The 20,580-nt window shown below is 35.3% G+C and overlaps 1 protein-coding gene across 1 annotated transcript; it reads left to right on the forward strand.

The window, feature by feature from the left end:
- The first annotated feature begins 18,869 nt into the window (after positions 1 to 18,869).
- On the forward strand, positions 18,870 to 20,345 carry LOC145127428 (uncharacterized). Its single transcript, XM_079062630.1, has 3 exons — positions 18,870 to 18,971; positions 19,144 to 19,479; positions 19,527 to 20,345. Exons 1-3 carry the CDS (start codon positions 18,870 to 18,872, stop codon positions 20,343 to 20,345), a joined length of 1,257 nt encoding a protein of 418 aa, XP_078918756.1.
- The last annotated feature ends 235 nt before the right edge of the window (positions 20,346 to 20,580 follow it).

Raw genomic sequence — 20,580 nt, forward strand, 5'->3', positions numbered from 1 at the left:
TCGTCAAGAGCTTCCTCAACCGCCGCTTTCGTCGCCAAGCCCGTCCGCCGGCTGATGCCTCGCCATTGTAGCGCCACCACCACAACCTGCTGCCGGAGTCGATGTGTGCAACTGGAAGATCGCCGAGACCGATGGAAGGAAGTTGTGAGGCTGTGAACGACGGGAAGGCCCTCGGTAAGGTTAATTGTGACTTATCTCTCCCCTCCTTCGTTCTTTTTGGCAATTTGACGCTATGTGTGACGACTGTGGGTATCGACAGCCCTTGCACCGCCATTTCTACTCGTTCCAGTGACCTCAGCCTCCTAGTCGGTGTACTTGACCCGATGGTGCATGGTCCTTTTAGGTTGCCTTCACCAAAGCAACTTGATAGGATGAATTATGGAGAGAGAGGATTAATTATGATTTATTAATATATTATGAGAATAATATATTAAAGGAGAAATCATATTGTTTAATTAATATTAGTCAATAATTAATTAAGAATTAATTTTGTGGCTAAAAGAGATTAATTAAACTTAGGGGACTGGAACTATCAATTGTGTGATAGTTAAATATTGGGCTAATGGACTTCTTATTAGAGGGGTGGATGAAATCTATGGGGAAACCCATTAGAAATCGTCCAAGGCCTCTAAAGGAGGAGTCCATGGGTTGCTTAGGGCCTAAGCAGTCAAATTAGGGTTTCCTTGTTAGATAACCCTAATAGCCTCACTATTTAAGCACCCCTAGGGCACCAAAAACGTGGACAACTGAATCCTTAGGGTTTCTTGGACGTTTTTGTGCCTTCTCTTCTTCTCCTTCTTCATCCTCTTGCTCTTGGTGTTTGTGAGCCATTAGAGGAGTGACATTTGTGACTCTAAGCTTTCTGAAGTCAATTACAAGAAGGAATAGATTGTTATTGCTACATAACAATCAAGGTAAGATCTAAACCCTTATTCTTATGTTAATATTGATTATCACATGCTAGATCTAGGGTTTATGGCTTTGGATGATTATTGCATGTTCATTAGACAAACTAGATCCAAAGCTTTAGGATTTGCATGTACACCATAGGAATGTTGTAGTGCTCATAACCCAACAGTGGTATCAGAGCCTAGGGCTGTTTGTTGATGAATTGATGCTTATTTGATCGAAAATTGCTTGAAAAATCGAATTTTTTGGGTTCTGACTAGCAGACTCGCCGAGTCCATGAATGGACTCGACGAGTTCCATTGTTGACTCGACGAGTCCAAGGGTCTGTCAGCTTAATTTCGCGATTTTCTTGCCTTTTTGGCTTAAGATACTTACCATGAACGTTTTTAATTAGTAAAATCCGATTTTTATTGATTTTTGGTGCATATCCTTGCCAAAATAGTAGATAATTGCCAATTAATCAAATATTTGTTGCTTTATATGATAATGTATAATTATTTTAGTTATTTGGTGAATTGTCTTGCAAGTAATTGGACTAGGTCAAAATTAGATACCCAAATTATATGTTAATTGCCTTATTTGAATTGTTGATCTAGAATATTCTTGATTAAGTTTGAAAAAGTTTCAATTTTCTCCCTTTAGAATTTATAGTTTAAATTTGAACTTTAAAAGTTTTTGTTTTGAAATTTAAATAGTTAAACCTTAATATTTTGAAATGTTTCAAAACTTGCACTCAAGTTTTGGAATTTAAATTTTGATTAAAAGTTTGATTTTAAAATGTTAAATTCTAAAACCCTAGTTTTGAAAAAGTTCAAATTACACCTTTATGGTTTTATTAAGATTAATTAATAGTATAATTAAAAGAGAGTTAATAAATCCATAATGATATGGTTTATATTTAATTTAAATTAAAAGTGTAATTTATAAAATTAAATCACCTAGTATTTTAAAAGTGTAAAATACACCCTCTACTATATATAACATTAAAAGTCTAATATTATATATGTATAACTTAAACTGCTAGTCTTACCGTTAGTAGGCCTCATTCACGAAGCTGGTCTATAAGGTGTGTTTAAGGAAATTGCCTACAAAATGGCGATTGAATGGGTATCCACTCTTACCCACCACACTCTTGACTAGTGGAGGGTCGTTAGCCGAACGGGTAGGATAGGGCAAACCCTCTCCTCATTAAAAGTATAATGAATGTTAAAGTAACTAAATGTTTTACTAAATTCCCAAATCTTAGTTACATAGGAAAAAGTGAAATCGATGCAATTCCATGGAATTACACTTTGTACCCTTGTCGAGACATTTAGTGGAGCGTGTGTGGTTAACCGGCACACTAAGTTGGGTTTGGCATTGGTAGCGAAGGGTGACTCGATGTTTGTCATAGATCGATGGAGCGTGTGTGGTTAACCGGCACGTCGATTAGGTGACTGTAACATTGAGGGCACCACGTACATTCGCATGGTTATTCACACCTTATTTGTGATCCTCGGCATCCCAGTCACAAATGAAGGGCATAATCGAGATTAAACATGACATTGAAAAGTTCAATGAATCTCAAAAGATCTAGGAGTTTCAATTCATTTAAAACTTAAACCTTCTTTTCGTTTTTCATGGTGGAAATTGGTAAATCGTCATTTACCTACCTTCAAATGTTCTGTGAGTTGGATTACGACATCCCTCTTCCAATTTGTAGGATATTGTGTTGGGTCCTAGCCTTAATATCTCATTTGGGTGTTTTATTAAGGACTCAATCAACTAAACTTGAATTTTCTCCCGTTTTATAGATGTCAAAGTCTGACAACTATGGTCTTCCTAAATCCGTTGGAAAACATTTTCCACATGAAGATGATGTTCCACGATTGGATTGTGGAAATAGAAATCATGCTTCTCTTACTCCACCTCCTCCAATAATTCTCCCTGACCCACGTGTTCGAAGACTTGAAAAGTTCAAGGTCACTCAAGCCCTATTGGCAAAAGACATGGAAATGGAAAGTCTATATGTGCTCATGTCTTGAATAAAAGGTAACATATTGATAGTTTGGGAATGTTAGGTGTCGATGTTTCAAGGAAGTTGGTTGTTGACTTGGTTCTTCAGTCGCTTCCCGAATCATATGTAAGTTCGTTAGAGGGTACTATATGATGGACCACGACATGACCCTTATTGATTTGACTTATTTGCTTATTGCTCATGAATCAGAAATGATTTGGCGTACTGGTCAGCGAATCTGCCTGGTAAATCAATATCCCAACACTCTATGGGCAATGGTAACATTGGAAGTCCAGAAAAGTTTTCTTTGTGCAAGAGAAAGGTTGAGTCTAAGATAGTCCTGTGTACCATTGCATAAGAATCCATGTGTTTCTACTGCCAAAAGAAGGGGCATTGGTTACGAAGTTGCCCTAACTACATGAGAGATCTAAGAGATGGCAGAGTAAAGATGTATGACTCTGCATCAGGTAAAATCCACTATCTAACTCTATTAAGTTCTTTTTAGATTCTTAACACATGATGTGATAAGATTACATTTGGTGTTTTGTAGAATCGAAGAAAAAGGAAGCTTAAAAGGAAAGAAGTGAGCTAAATCTGGTCATGAAGAAATGGATTTCGATCGCATGATTCAAGGATCAGACTTTTAAGCTACTACTTTAGAGTTAGGATAGATTGCTAAGTAATATTTACATAGTTTTCATTTGTAATCGCATTGTAAGGACAATATTTTTCCATAATAAAATAAATTTTGATTTATCTTATTTATATTTCCTTGCGATGGATTTTATGAAAATTGGTGTTTGAATGGTTCTATTGTTAGCAATATTGTGAATGGATTTGATTCTTAGTTATGTTATTTGTGGTAATGTTAGAAGTTTACCAAATGAGGAAAGTTTCTCATCACCCAAGCTTCAATTGGACAGAAACTTGGAATCATGCAACTGGTATTGTGTGATGAATGAGAACCTTCGTATTTGGGAAATTGAGACTAATTCCTTGTTCACATAAGTATGTGAGTCAAATAAAGGACTATGAGATCTGGTACACAATGTTGTGCACTGGTCAAGTCCACCACAAAGAACGATAAGTTTATTCGTCATGATTTACTAAAAGTCTAGTAAACATGATTATGCTTACAAGATTAAGTGTAATTCTGAATTATTGAAAAGTTTCAATGAATAGCAGAACGAATAAGAAGAATCAATGAAGGCAGAAAAGATAAAAGGTTCTCCAATCTAAGAAGAAGGGAGAGTACTTTTGTATCGTGTTTTGTGATCGTCTTGGTAATTGCAGGAACCATATTACAATTCATCCTCTAAGGATACCTTAGTGCACTAGTTTGGCTAAGAAGAGGAATGGTGAAGTGTAGAAATGGTTAAGTCCATAAGATGTATCATACTTTGTTCCAATATCAAGTCTTAGAGTTATACTCCAAGATTTTGAATTGAGTGAGATAATCTTAAGTAGAAATGTTCTTACACTTGCACATTTTGGTAAGTTGTGATGTCTTGAATAAGACAAAGACCAACTAGTAACCAAATTGTGAGTAGGTTTGTCTTGATAAAGACACACACTAACTCTTGAGTATTTGTTTGTCAAGAAATGTTTCTTGATAAGAGAATCTTATATGTCAAGAGGTCAGTGGGACTCTAAAGATCTTGAAAAGTTTCAATAACAAATCAAGAAGTAAACCTATTAAACACTAGCACACGACTTGAGGATTGTAACCTATCGTGTTGACAAAATTCTATTTCTGTGCCAATCCAGTTGAGTGATTATGCATATGAGTTCTATGAGTTCTCAATTGAATGCATAAGGGCAAAACACCTTGATCAATGAAAGTGTTGGATTAGTGTCTAAGTCCATAACTATAATTGGTAAGACTTGACCCGACTCGGCATGGTCCATTTGGGTTGCATGACATCAGGACATTTGGATAGACTGTTTGTGAGAAGAATACATTTGTGACATATTAATATATTATAAGTTCTAATATATTAATATGAAATCATGTTATTTAATTAGTGTTGATCAAGAATTAATTTGGACCTAATTTAGTGATCAAAAGATACTAATTAAATATATGGGGATTGATTGTGTAAATCATTCATTCTTATATATATGGGCTTATGATCCAAGATTCCTTATGTTGGGTTTAACCCATGTGGTGACCCATGGATACTCCATGGAGGTTAAAACCCATGGAGCATAAGGAATGGGTAAAGTCATGGGTTACATGGAGTAACCCTAATGTGCACACTATATAAGGACCCCTTTAGCTCAAGAATTGGACACAAGTGATACATATGTGAGGGCTAGTCAATTTGAGCTTGGAGTGTCTTCTTCTCATGGTTATTCCAAGTGTTCATGATGTTGTGTGAACCATTTGAGGTATCACACTTGGGGCACTAGGCTCTCAAGCTACATGGAGTCAAGCAACATCAACAAGGTATGTATTCTATCTATTTTATTACCCTAGTATCAATGTTTTGGTATGCTAGTTAGGATAATACCTTGGATATTCATATTTGCATGTATAATAGAGAAAACATAGATCCAAGCTATTTAGGGTTGCATGTACACTTAGGAGTGTTAGAATGCTAAACCCAACAGTGGTATCAGAGCCTAGGCTTGTTTTCTTGTTATACTTGCAAAATCTGCTTAAAAATCGAAGTTTATTGCTGTCTGAACAGCAGACTCGTCGAGTCTATAAAGGGACTCGACGAGTCCATGCCTTAAAAGTGTTCAAAACGATCCAACTCGTCGAGTTGGTTCATGCACACGACGAGTTGGACCCCCTGACAGCATATCTTCGAGTTTTTTGGCTAGAAATGGATTAGGAACATTACCATAAGCTGTTTTTGAACCTATAAACCTGTTTTTGATGTGGTAATGTTCATGCTAATCCAATTTCATAGATAATTGTCAATAGATTCATGTTTTGTATTAGTTTAAAAGTTATGCTAATTACATGAAAAAGTTTGATCCTTGTTCATATGAGTTGCTTAGATTAATAGAAAAGTTAATTGATTATGTGTTTTCAATCCATTTTAATCTAAGAGTTGATTCTAAAATGTGTTTGTGTAACTTGTCCTCAAGTTACATGAAAGGTCACATTTAAGTTTCTTAAAACTCATAAAAGTTGGCAAAGGTTACAAAATGAAGAGTCTTGTCCTCATTAAATGGTTTTATGACTCCATAACTTGTCCTCAAGTTATGGAGGTTCAAGAGTCACTTCATTAAATAATAAAAATGTGTAACCTTAATTAGTTCCATAAGTTATAAAAGAAGAAGAATTACATTCTTTAATAGTTTAAAGTCTTCCATAACTTGTCCTCAAGTTATGGAACTTGAAGAGTTTTAATTAAAACTACTTTAAACTCATGAGTTATGGAATTAATTAGTTTTGAATAGTTTCAAAAACTTGCCCTCAAGTTTTGGAATTTGTAAAGTTTCTCTCATGAATACTTTAATTCCAAGTTAAGCCCTTAGAATTTTAAAAGTTAAAATTCAACCCTTATACTTTATAATATTATAAGTTAATAATATATATATATATATATATATATATATATATATATATGTGTGTGTGTGTGTGTGTGTATAAGAGCAATTCAGTCTTACCATTAGTAGGCCTCATTCACGAAGTCGGTCTATAAGGGGGGTATAAGGTTGTTGCCTATAAAATGGCAGCTTAATGGGTGTCCACTCTCACCCACCGCTTCCTTGACTGGTGGAGGGTCGTTAGCCGAACGGGTAGGACAAGGACTATAATTCTCCCTTCATTAAAAGTATTAATGATAAATAATAAGTAACTAAACCTTTTATTAATTCCCAATCTTAGTTACTTAGGAAAATGTGAATAAGGTGCTAATCCATGAAATTACACTTTGCACTTTGTTTAAACCGTTAGTGGAGCGTGTGTGGTTAACCGGCACACTAACCTGGATTTAACAAGGTAGGCAAAGGGTAACTTAATATTCATCATAGTATCGGTGGAGCTCGTGTGGTTAACCGGCACATCGATTGAGGGGTAAATATTGAGGGTACCAAGTATATTTGCATGGTTACTTCACACCTTGTTTTGTGATCCTCGGCATCCCAGTCACAAAACCTGAAGGGCACACTCGAGATTGAAACATGCCATTGAACAGTTCAATGAATCTCAAAAGATCTAGGAGTTTCAAATCCAATTAAAACTTAATGATATTTCGTTTTTCATGGTGGAAATTGTTAAATCGTCATTTACCTACCTTCAACTATTTTATAACTCGGATTACGGCATCCCTCTTCCAGTTATAAATAGGTTGTTGGATCCTAGCCTTAATATTTCATATTGGGTGTTATATTAAGGACTTTAGATCAACTATCTTGAATATCTCCCAAAAAGATGTCTGGTTCAGACATCTATGATCCTCCCAAATCTCTTGGAATTTCACTTCCTCCACCTCCTCCAATTATTCTCCCTAACCCACAAGTTCAAGGTCACTCAAGCCCTATTGGCAAGCAAGGTCTATGTGTGATCACATCTTGGAGATGAAGTCACATATTGACAAGCCGTGAGAGTTGGGTGTCAAAGTCTTGAGAAAGTTGGATGTTCAATCACTTTCTAAGTCACATAGTGAGTTCTTTTGGGACTACTATGAAATAGACTACGACATGACCCTTAATGATCTTATCTATTTGCTTAGTGCTAAATCAGCAATGATTTGCAGGACTAGTAAAGCAAATTTGATTAGAAGATCAACTTCCCAAACTTCCACGGACTTTGAAAATAGTAACATTGGATATCCAGAAAAGCTTTCGCTTCCCAATGGAAAGGGTTTTGACCATAGTCAACTAGGTTGACCAAATGGTAAAGAGAAAGGCTAAGTCTGCGATAGTCCCATGTACCATTCCCAGTGAGTCCATATGTTTCTCTTGCCAAAGGAAGGGGCATTGATTGCGAAGCTGCCTATTTACCTGAAAGATCATAAGGTTGATCAAGTCATGAAGTTTGACTCTGCTTCAGGTAAAGTCCACTATCTAACTCTGTTAAGTTTCTGTTCTGAGATTCTTATTACATGATGTGACTTGGTCACATGTTGATGTTTTAAGAATCAAAGAAGAGTGAAGAAACTTAAAGGAAGTACATGCTGATTCTGATCACGAAGATGGATTTCGATCGCATGGTTTGGTGATCAGAATTTTTGAAGCTGTTACTTAGGAGTTATGATATATTGCTTAGGAATAGATAACAAGTTTTTCATATGCATTTGCACTGTAAGGATAAGTTTTTTCCGCAAAGTTTTGAAATAAAATAAAAGGTTTTAATTTTATTTTTATTTTAAATATCCTTACAAGTGGTATTTGTGAAAAATGGTTGTTTATATGATTCCATTGATAGCAATATTTGGAAAAAAAATGGACTTGATTCTTTCGTTTGTGGTAGTGTCATAATTTACCAAATAAGGAAAGATTCTCATTCCCAAGGCTTCAGTTGGATAGAAACTTGGAATCATGCAAGTTGAATAGTATGATGAATGAGAACTTTCAAGCATTGGAAAATTAAGACTTGTTCACATGGATATGTGAATCAAGTGAAGGACTAAAGGGATCGAGTACACATTCTTGTGCACTGGTCATGTCCACCACAAAGCTCGTTAAGACTATTAGTTATGATTTACTAAAGTTTAGTAAATATGGTTATACTTACAAGTTTAAGTATAATTCTGAAACATTGGAAAAATCTCAATGTATGGCAGAACGAATGGGAATAATCAACTTAGGCAGAAAGATAAAAGTTTCTCAAATCTGAAAAGATGGGAGAGTACTTTAGTATCATGTTTTGTGATCATCTTAATGATTAAAGAACCACATCACAATTGGTCTTCTAAGGACATCTTAGTGCATTCTTATGACTAAGAAGAGGAGTCATGAATTGTTGAAATGGTTAAATCAAGAAGATGAGTCATACTTCGTTTCAAAACAAGTCTTAGAGTCATACTCCAAGACTATAAGTTGAGTGACATATCTTAAAGAAAGGTTTATAACACTTGTCAAATGTAAGAGTAAAAGTGTCCTACTCTTGTACATTTGAAATTGGTAAGTTGTGATGTTTTGAATAAAACAAAGACCAACTTAGGCCAATTGTGTGAAGTGTTTGTCTTGATAAAGAATCCGCACTATCCCTTGAATATTTGACAAGAGAGTCTTATATGTCAAGAGGACAGTGGGAGTCTTAAAGGTCTTGAAAGTCTCAAGAACTAATCAAAAATAAAACCTGAGGTTCTCCACTAGCACACGACTTGAGGTTTATAACCTATCGTGTTGACATATTCTGTGCCCATTCCAGTTAAAGTTGGCTTTGCATATGAGTTCTTAGAGTTCTCAGTTGGTTGCATAACAACTTGGAAGCAATGGCAGGCCCTGTACTGCCAGGTGGCAAGAAGTTAAGATTGCATAAGTTCAGTCCATATGAGTTTGGATTTGTCATTATCCTTGTCTTGTGACTATGGTTTTGACAATTCACATGGATAAGAACACATACACCATAAAATCTAAGGGTCATAAGGTTTCTCTCCGATTCATGAAAATGATGGTGAGGAAACACTTCCACCAAGTAGATTTGAAGCAGATGGCAAAAGGTCTAAACAATTGAGACTATGATTACGGCATCCCTTTTCATAGTTCTGAAATTGTTTAGACACACATGCATGCTATCTAAGGAATGGTGTATGATTTTGATAAAGTCTTATCAAGGCAATCTCGTCTCAGAAATCTGAACTTTGGTAAGAAAGTCAATAAAGTATTGATTTCTAGAAGACCAGCTGATTTCTGAGTACATGTCAAAGCTAGTGGGAGCATAAGTGTTATGCTAATAATCATCATGTTAGTGGGAGCATGATAATTATGATGAATATTGCAAGTTAGCAATGTTAATTATAGAAAACAAAAATTTCAATTCGTGAAGTTGCATGGGTTGAAAAAGTTGTTTTGCTATAATTAAGGGAGAGGATATACTTCATTTCAGTTCTAAAGGCTTAGATTGAGACCTTAATCATCTTTAGTCAAGAATATATATTCTAAAGGCTTAGATTGAGACCTTAATCATCTTTAGTCAAGAATATATATATGAATTTCATGTTGGATTGGTTCAACTTAAGGAAATTCCATATATTGCGTTCTCAAAATTCGATTATGATTACGGCATCCCTCTTCATAGTCAAATTTAGAGAACATGGCAAATAAAAAATTTTGTAGCAAAAGACTGGTCTAGAATCATGTCTTTATGTGAGACATCATGAATCGTGTACCATTTGCTTTGGGTACAGGATCGATTGCATGTGCTATAATATTTATCCTTTCTAAAATTTTCCAAATGCCTGGGGCATTAAGAAGGGAAAAGGTCTAGAATTGGATATGACTAAAATGATTAAGCAATTGTCGAGGACAATCTAAGGTTTACCAAAGATTGGTTGCTCAGGGACAGTTGGAAGTATAGTGCTAATTTTGGAAGGACCATATTGACATATTCTGAAAAGAGGCATCTCTTGTTCAGAAGTGATAGTCAAAATGAGAATATGGAGTTGTCTCCATAGGTGGAAGTTATCTGTGTAAGATTAGAAAACCTAATGCAAGAAGCATGTTCAAAGCAATGTACTTTGAATATGAGACTTAGTTTCCATGGAGTTGATCTCCATTGGAATACCTTATAATGACTGTTGACAAGTCTTTGTGACTTTGTACATATTCATTACAAGAGGGTCAGTACATATAAGTTTAAAATCTAAACAGATTTCGATAAATGATAGGAATTTGAAATTCTCACATTTTTCGATAAGGATTTGCGAGTGTGAAAAGAGAATCATTGAAAGTATGTTCAATTGATCTAGTTCACAAAGTAAGGATCATAGAAAAACATAGAGTGCATACTTGGTGTATGGCAATGCTATTGTTTTTGAAAAAACATAGTGTACTTGCTTGGAATATGGGACAACTAGTGTTTTTAATTCAAGTATAAAGTTGATGAAACCGAAACAATGAATAATGAATAATCAGTATGGTGATAAATAAAAGTGTCTTATTTATATTCATAGGGTTTGATACCATATTTGATTCATTTATTCTTGTGTTTCACTTTGCATGTTTTGACTTCCATAATAACTAGGTTATTCTTTCGGAATGACTAAGTTATTCAAACTATCCACAGTCGGTCATATGTTGGAAGTAGATATGAATCAAGACTGTCAAGAGTTGGCTTGTAGAGGTCTAAGATGTTGGACAAAGCGGTGCTACAACACTCATGAGTGCTCATAAGTTCTGAGTATTGGATTCAACCCACGCTCATTTGAATCACTTCATGGATTTTATCACGAGTGATCATGAGACGATAATATCTTATATTCTTCAAACCTAGAGATATGAGTTATTACTATGAGTTGGTTATACATTGATTGCACGAAAACGCATTGGTAACTCGATGTTATAAAACGTGTCTTTGTGTATGATTCAACGAGTAGTAGAACAAGTCATATGAGTCGAAGTTTATCCATTCCTTTTACCTTCGGGATAAAAGCGATATATGTGGGCCCCTCGATGATTTAGTGATGACACATGTGAGTGCTTGGCCAAGCCAGGACTGATTTGATTTGTTCAATCAGTCAGTCATCATGAATCGGAAATCGGGAAACAACAAATGGACAGAGAGAATGATTGATAATCCATGTCTCAGTCCATATGATATCTAGAATGGAGGAATATATGATCCCTTATCTAATGGACAAGTAATTGACAAAGGTCAGAGTTCATCGACAAGGTCAGAGTTCGACAGCGGCTTTTGAGAGCTATGATTGCCAGTTGGTTCTTGAAGTCATACTCAATAATAGTTTTAGACTTATCCAAGTGGGAGACTGTTGGATTAGTGTCTAAGTCCATAACTATAATTGGTAAGACTTGACCCGACTCGGCATGGTCCATTTGGGTTGCATGGCATCAGGACATTTGGATAGACCGTTTGTGAGAAGAAGACATTTGTGACATATTAATATATTATAAGTTCTAATATATTAATATGAAATCATGTTATTTAATTAGTATTGATCAAGAATTAATTTGGACTTAATTTAGTGATCAAAAGAGACTAATTAAATATATGGGGATTGATTGTGTAAATCATTCATTCTTATATATGTGGGCTTATGATCCAAGATTCCTTATGTTGGGTTTAACCCATGTGGTGACCCATGGATACTCCATAGAGGTTAAAACCCATGAAGCATAAGGAATGGGTAAAGTCATGGGTTACATGGAGTAACCCTAATGTGCACACTATATAAGGACCCCTTTAGCTCAAGAATTGGACACAAGTGATACATATGTGAGGGCTAGTCAATTTGAGCTTGGAGTGTCTTCTTCTCATGGTTATTCCAAGTGTTCATGATGTTGTGTAAACCATTTGAGGTGTCACACTTGGGGCACTAGGCTCTCAAGCTACATGGAGTCAAGCAACATCAACAAGGTATGTATTCTATCTATTTTATTACCCTAGTATCAATGTTTTGGTATGCTAGTTAGGATAATACCTTGGATATTCATATTTGCATGTATAATAGAGAAAACATAGATCCAAGGTATTTAGGGTTGCATGTATACTTAGGAGTGTTAGAATTCTCAAAACCCAACAGAAAGTACATTGACTGGCATAGGTGAGCTGCTAAATAACTTGGAAGCAATGGTGGGACCCTTGATGGAAAGAAATTAAGAATAAACAAGTTATGTCCATAAGAGTTTGAATTTGTCACGAACATTATCTTACGATTATGATTATGACAGATTCACATGGATAGGAACACATACACCATAAAATCTAAGTGTCATAAGGTTTCTCTCCTTCATGAAAATGATTGTGAGGAAACGCTTTCACTAAGAGAGATTTTAAGGAGATAGCGACTATGTAAGTTGCATTCTCAAATTCGATTATGATTACAGCATCCCTTTTCATAGTTCGAATTGTGAGATTTGGCAATTAGTTTGAACAATCGAGACTTATTGCTATAAATTCTGGAATTGTTTAAGACACACATGTGAGCTCTTTAAAGTAAGGTGTATGAGTTTGAGATGCTTATATAAAAGCTTATCAAAGCATGTCGTATTAGAAACTTTGAATTTTGGAAAGTCGATAAGTATTGTCTTTTAGAAGTCCAACTGTTTTCTGAATACGTGTCAAAGCTAGTGGGAGTATAAATGTTATGCTAAAAGGATATAATCATCATGTTAGTGGGAGCATGATCATTATTTTAAGTATTGCAAGTTGGCAATATTAATTATAGAAAAACAAAAGTTTCACTTTGCAAAGTTGCAGGGGTTGAAAAGTTGTTTTTGCTATAATTAAGGGAGAGAATAGTATACTTCGTTTCAAATCTAAAGGTTTAGATCGAGAAATTTTAATCAAATTTAGTCAAAAAGATATATGAATGTTATGTTGAAAGGATTCAACGTAAGAGGATTCTATATATATGGAAATATTTGTTGCGTTATCACACTCGATTATGATTACGGCATCCCTTTTCATAGTTCGAATCGCGAGAACATGGCAAATAGAAATAGTATAGCAAAAGACGGGTAAAGTATCATGTCGTTGTAATATTCGACCGTTCTAAAATTTTCCAAATGCCTAGGACATTAAGAGGGAAAGAGGACTAGAATCGGAATTGACTGAATTAGTTAAACAACTGTCAAGGATAATCTAAGGCTCGCCAAGGATTGGTCACTTATGAACAGTTGGAAGTATAGTAATGGCAGGACCATATTGACATTATTATTATTAGATATGATTCTATTAATAATGAGTTGTCATATGGCAAATATGGAAATGTTTCCAGATTAGGAGTTGGACGTTAAGAATATATATGTCTAGATTAGAAACTTTTATACAAGAAGGATGTTCAGAGGAATGTACTTTGGATGTGAGACTTCGTGTCTATGGAATTCTCTTGCAACAATCTCAAATAGAGGACTTTGTAATTTCATTGGCAATAGTCTTTGTGACTTTGGTGCTATGACATTACGAAAGGACCGTTGCATAAAGTGTTAGAATCTAACATATTCTATAAGTGGCAAGAATTTGGTATTCTTACACCTGTGGTAGAGATTGGGAATTGTAAAATGAGTGTGATTGAAAATGTTATTCAATTATACTATTTCACAAAATAAGGACCATAAGTAAACATAGTGTGCATGCTAAGAGCGTGGGACAATTGTCGTTATAATTCAAGTAAGAAGTTGATTAACCGAAACAACAAATAATGAGTAATCAATATGGTGATTAAATAAGAGGTGTTTTATTTATACTCAAAGGGTTGAGGCCATATAAGATTAGTATTATTCTTGTGTTTCAATTTGCATGTTTTGACTTCCTAAATAATTGAGTTAATTGAGAATAATCGAATTATTTGAACGTTCCACAGTCGCTCATACTTTGGGAGTAGGTATGAAAGAAGATTGTCATGAATTGGTGTGTAGATTGTCTAAAGTGTATTAGACATAGCAAAAGTTTGCTACAACGTTCATGTTTGCTTATGAATATGATTTAAGCATTGGATTAAACCCACGCTCACTTGGATCGCTTCATGGATTTTATCACGAGTGATTGGTGAGACGATAATATCTTATATTCTTGAAACCGAGATGTGTGAGTTGTATCTTGCGAGTCGGTTACACATTGATAATATGTAAACACACCAGTAACTTGGTGTTATAAAACGTATTGTTGTGTGTAATTCGGTGAGTGAGTACAAGCGAGCATTGAGTCGAAGTTTATCCGTTCCTTTTACCCAATGTAGGATAAAAGCGATATCTGTAGGCCCCTCGATTATTTAGTGATGACAAAGGAAAGTGCTCGGCTGGGACAGGGCTAATTTGATTTGTTCAATTAGTCAGTCGTCATAAATCAGAAATCGGGAAACAGCACATAGACTGAGAGAATGATTTCAATCCATGTCTCACGTCTATATGATATCTAGAATAGAGGAATACATGATTCCTTATCTAAAGGACGTGTATCTGATAAGATCAGAGTTGACAGCGGCTTTTGAAAGCTACGATTGCGGATCAGGATCTGAAGTCATACGCAGAATGGTTATTAGACTTATCCAAGTGGGAGACTGTTGGATTAGTGTCTAAGTCCATAACTATTTTGGTATGTACTTGACCCGATGGTGCATGGTCCTTTTGGGTTGCCTTCACCAAAGCAACTTGATAGGATGAATTATGGAGAGAGAGGATTAATTATGATTTATTAATATATTATGAGAATAATATATTAAAGGAGAAATCATATTGGTTAATTAATATTAGTCAATAATTCATTAAGAATTAATTTTGTGGCTAAACGAGATTAATTAAACTTAGGGGACTGGAACTATCAATTGTGTGATAGTTAAATATTGGGCTAATGGACTTCTTATTAGAGGGGTGGACGAAATCTATGGGGAAACCCATTAGAAATCGTCCAAGGCCTCTAAAGGAGGAGTCCATGGGTTGCTTAGGGCCTAAGCAGTCAAATTAGGGTTTCCTTGTTAGATAACCCTAATAGCCTCACTATTTAAGCACCCCTAGGGCACCAAAAACGTGGACAACTGAATCCTTAGGGTTTCTTGGACGTTTTTGTGCCTTCTCTTCTTCTCCTTCTTCATCCTCTTGCTCTTGGTGTTTGTGAGCCATTAGAGGAGTGACATTTGTGACTCTAAGCTTTCTGAAGTCAATTACAAGAAGGAATAGATTGTTATTGCTACATAACAATCAAGGTAAGATCTAAACCCTTATTCTTATGTTAATATTGATTATCACATGCTAGATCTAGGGTTTATGGCTTTGGATGATTATTGCATGTTCATTAGACAAACTAGATCCAAAGCTTTAGGGTTTGCATGTACACCATAGGAATGTTGTAGTGCTCATAACCCATCAATAAGACCATATATAGGCTTGGTCCCAATTTGGAAAATTGGGCCATAAGTTGGGCTTTGATTCCTAGTTTGACTTCTGGGCCTTTGGATTGGGCCTTGTGCTTGAATCAAGCCTAGATGGGGGTAATGTAGCATATTACTCCAAGAACTTATGATTATGTGTTGGGACCCAATTATTAATTGGGTGATGTTTTGATATTGATAGATCGGGAATCGGTCATCCAGCTGCTGGAGTTTATCTGCGGGACTTCAGCAATGCCAGGTGAGTCTTCTCACCATACCCATGGGTCTAAGGCACCAAGGCTGGCCCATTATGTGATTCTGATTTATGTATTAGTCATTTTGTGATTTGATATGATCTGTGATGGCATGCTTTTTATGTAAGACCATATGGGGTAGCCCATGGCAGTCCTAGGTAAAGACCATGTGGGGGAGCCCATGACATTGGATGTACGACCATGTGGGGTAGCCCATGGCAGTCCTAGGTAAAGACCATGTGGGGGAGCCCATGACATTGGATGTAAGACCATGTGGGGTAGCCCATGGCAGTCCTAGGTAAAGACCATGTGGGGTAGCCCATGGCATTCTTACAGATTTTATGTATGTATTGCTTATGTGGTATATGTAGCTTTATAGCTACCATGATATGTGTTATGTGATTTGTGTGTGGGGTATGCTATGGGGAACTCACTAAGCTTCGTGCTTACGGTTTACAGTTTTGGTTTCAGATATTACGTTTCAAAGGAAAGGAGTCGGCTCGATCGCAGCGCATCACACTATGATTTTCCGCACATGAGATCTTTGGGGTTTACACTCTGATATTGTTTTATGATAACATGTTTTGATTATTTCTACTTTGCTTTTGACATGACATGATATTATGGATGTTTTATTATGCTGATGGTGTTATAATAACATATTTAAAAATGAAATTTTTAGTCTTGAATTTTGGGACGTTACAAATCATGTTAATACGTAAAAGATGACATGCAAATAAGTTTTGACAAAAATAAAATTTTAAAATGTTTTTAAAGTGTTAAAATTAATTTGTCAAAAGAATGTTAAACTAAACAAGAAACAAACCTCTTTTTCAATGTATATCATATGCTACTCATTTGAAATACACATTTACTCTAATAGCTTTTTGATGTGCTAAAATGCATTAGTTAAACACGTCGGTTGAACATTAAAATGAACATATGTTCTGAGAGTCTTTGTCTGGATGACAATATAGTATAAATGAATGATTTAGTATGTTAACTTGTGATGTGTTGCATACCCATCACAAAAAGAGATAAGTATAGAGATATTAAACATGCCAAATAATCCCAAAATGATCTAAAAGTTCCATAAATATTGGAATTGATAAATGGTTTTACCTACCTAAATAACTTCTCATTGCGACTACGACATACTTCTTCACAAAGTGAAATAAGAATCTTAGTATTTGATAAAGTAATTTTGGATAATTAATTATACAAATGATTATTATCAACTCACTAATAAATATTATTTTTATAGATGTCTTAAAACGCGTAATCACATATTCTTCCGGATCAAACTTTTCACTTGTAAGTATCATGTCGAATAATAAAGTGAATGACTTGAATTATCTTGACTGATATCGAAATTTGAGAGCTATGCTCAAGTACGATAAGAAATGTCGATCCATTAAGTAACCTTACAATAAATCTCCTACTGATAAGGAAAATTGAGCTCAACGAAAAGAGTATCATGATATTGTCCCTGAGTCGACATTTGGTTGCATGCCTTATGCTAGCGACCATTGCTCCCAAACTTCAACAGAGTTTTGGAGAATCTTTTGGCGTATTATATCGCTTAGGGAAATGTTCCAAGTACAAGCTAGGAAATAATGGTTTTATCGCTTAGGGAAATGTTCCAAGAACAAGCTAGGAAATAATGGTTTGATAGGGCGAAACCTCTCATAGGTTGCAAGTTATATTGGGTTTAAGAGAATGGGGTTCCGTGGCGTTGTTTGGTTGCCTTCTGTTTTCCACTATTGCAACCAATCAAATAAACCTTCCCACCGCTTTTTTTCTAAACTCGTTGCGGAATTAATACAATCAGTTCAATGAGTTCATTTTGAAATTTAATATTAATACAATCAGTTCATTGAGTTCATTTTGAAAGTTAATATGAATAATCTACAGAGGCCTACAATGGAATTTCATTGCATGCTAAAGACCTCTACCTCTGAGTTGAACATGGCCGAATATAAGTTGTCCAGCTCAGCCACAATTAGTGGCGGAGGCAATGTAGAAGGAGTGGGGTGTGTGGACCCCACTTAATTTATATTTTTCAATATTAATTTTTTTTATAAAGGTGCCCCCCCCCCCTTTGACTTTAGATGGCACCCACTACTTCCATTGAATACCCAAACCCTTTTCCTTCTTCAGTTTTTTTAATGTATCTTCTTCTTTCTTTTTAACCTAGCCACACACACACACTCCACCAAATCAGATTCCGACTCTGCCGGAGATCAGAAAGGATATTGTCGCCTGAGTCAGATGCCGACTGCCTGAGTGCGCCTCCGACCTCCGACCTCCGCTTCCCTTGTTCTCTCTCTCTCTAGCTCGGTAAATCACTACCTTTAAATATACTTTGATTTTATTAGAGGAAATTGTTTTTTGTTGGTTTAAAAGCTTCTATGTTGGTTTGTGGAATTGTTACTCTTATTTTTTTATTGAAATCAGTTAATATTTGGTTGTATTGTGAATTTTTGGATTTTTGTGGGTAAAATCAAACAATGTCGGCAGTAAGTGTAATTGGAAATTTTTAATTTTTGTTTTGGGATCAGTGGGTGGATCCATAACTTGTTTTGTTATTGTTAGCAGAAAAAAAAAACTTAAATAATATGTAGTTTCATTCGTTTGTCCCATGTATGTCCCCTGTATGCATTATGAATTTGATTTGTTTCATAGTTAAATATAATAGATTGCCAATTGAGTTTTATTATATCAATAAATTATAAATTGTTAATTTCTATTAACAGATAAATGGAAAGATATCTGAAAAGACGGATATCAATCGATGATGCATCTTCATCCGGGATTGCTTCCAATGAAATTCCTCAATCTAGCTCTATTCCATCGGTTCCGGTTGAAATTGATTTGAGTGAAACTCCTTGGGATCCATCTGATAGAAAAAAAAAATTTAGATTATCACCCTAATCAAAGAAATGTTCATTGCTTTGAGTGAAACTCCTTGGGATCCATCTTCATCCGGGATTGCTTCCAATGAAATGTTCATTGCTTTGCTCACCAACTTCAGCTAGTCATTGTGGGAGTTGCAAAAAAACATCACGATGTTGGAGTCTTTTTTGATATGGTATCTGTTCTAATGAATGTTGTGTGTGCTTCTTGTAAACGTACAAATATGATGCGCGAAAGTCAAAAAGATAAATTAGAAGAATCCATTGGTCGTGGTGAAATTAAAACTGGAAGTGGATTAAACCAAGAACTTTCTCTTACTAGAGCCGGAGATACACGTTGGAATTCTCATTACAAAACTCTATCACGTTTGGTTGGTTTATTTTCATCTGGTACTGATGTTCTTGAAATGTTGAAGATGAAGGCCTTAATAGTTTTAGTCAACGTCAAGCAAGTGGTCTTCGAATATATCTTCGATCATTTGATTTTGTATTCCACTTGCAGTTGATGTTGAAAATTTTGGGGATCACAAACATATTGTCGCAAGCTCTACAAAGAAAGGATCAAGATATCGTGAATGTTATAAGTTTGGTGAAATCAACCACTGCAACGTTAAAAAAGATGAGAAATGATGGGTTTGATGCACTTATATTGGATATCACCTCTTTTTGTGAGAAAAATGGCATTCGAATGTTGAACATGGAAGAAGTTTATGTTAACCCAAGAGCCCAAAGACAATATACCGATATCTCCAATCATCGTTATTACGAGATTTTTTGTTTTAACATGGTTTTGGATATGCAAATTCAAGAGTTCAGTGATCGTTTTAATGAAGTAAGCGCCGAATTGCTTATTTGTATGACGGGTTTGAATCCACATGATTCATTTTGTGACTTTGATCCATCAAAGTTACGGAAGTTGATCGATTTCTATCCACATGATTTTAGCTATAAAGATAGGTTGGATATTCTAAATGAACTTTCGGTTTACCCCAATCATATGCAACAAGATGGAAGATTTGCAACTTTGAAGAACATATTCGACCTTGCTAAAGTGATGGTGGAAACCAAGATGCATCAGTTCTTTCCTTTGATTTATTGTTTAGTGAAATTGTCATTGGTTTTGCCTGTTGCAACCGCAACGGTGGAGAGATGTTTTTCTGCGATGAAGCTTGTAAAGTCGGATTTGCAGAATCGGATTTCGGATGATTTTCTAAATGATTGTGTCATTTGTGCGGTTGAAAGAGAAGGATTTTCAAAGATTACAAATAAAAATATTATCAAACGTTTCTTAGCTATATGTCCTCGTAGATTTCAACTGTAAAATGACATTTAGTTGAAGCTTTTAATGTTATTCTACTTTTTCGTAAAAAAAAAATTATAATTATTTTCAATTGGTCAACCGTCAACTATGCATCCACTCAACTTCCGGGCTGGATCCACTGGCCACAATTGAGATTGCCCAAAAGACAATATCCAAAAGCGGTAATCAATTAAGACGGCCAAATCCATTTTCTTTCTATAAAGCTCTACCTTATAAATTTGAAGACTTTCAATTT

The sequence above is a fragment of the Lactuca virosa genome, chromosome 7, assembly GCF_052849685.1.
Source record: "Lactuca virosa cultivar CGN04683 chromosome 7, Lactuca_virosa_CGN04683_v6, whole genome shotgun sequence".
Lineage (NCBI taxonomy): Eukaryota > Viridiplantae > Streptophyta > Magnoliopsida > Asterales > Asteraceae > Lactuca > Lactuca virosa.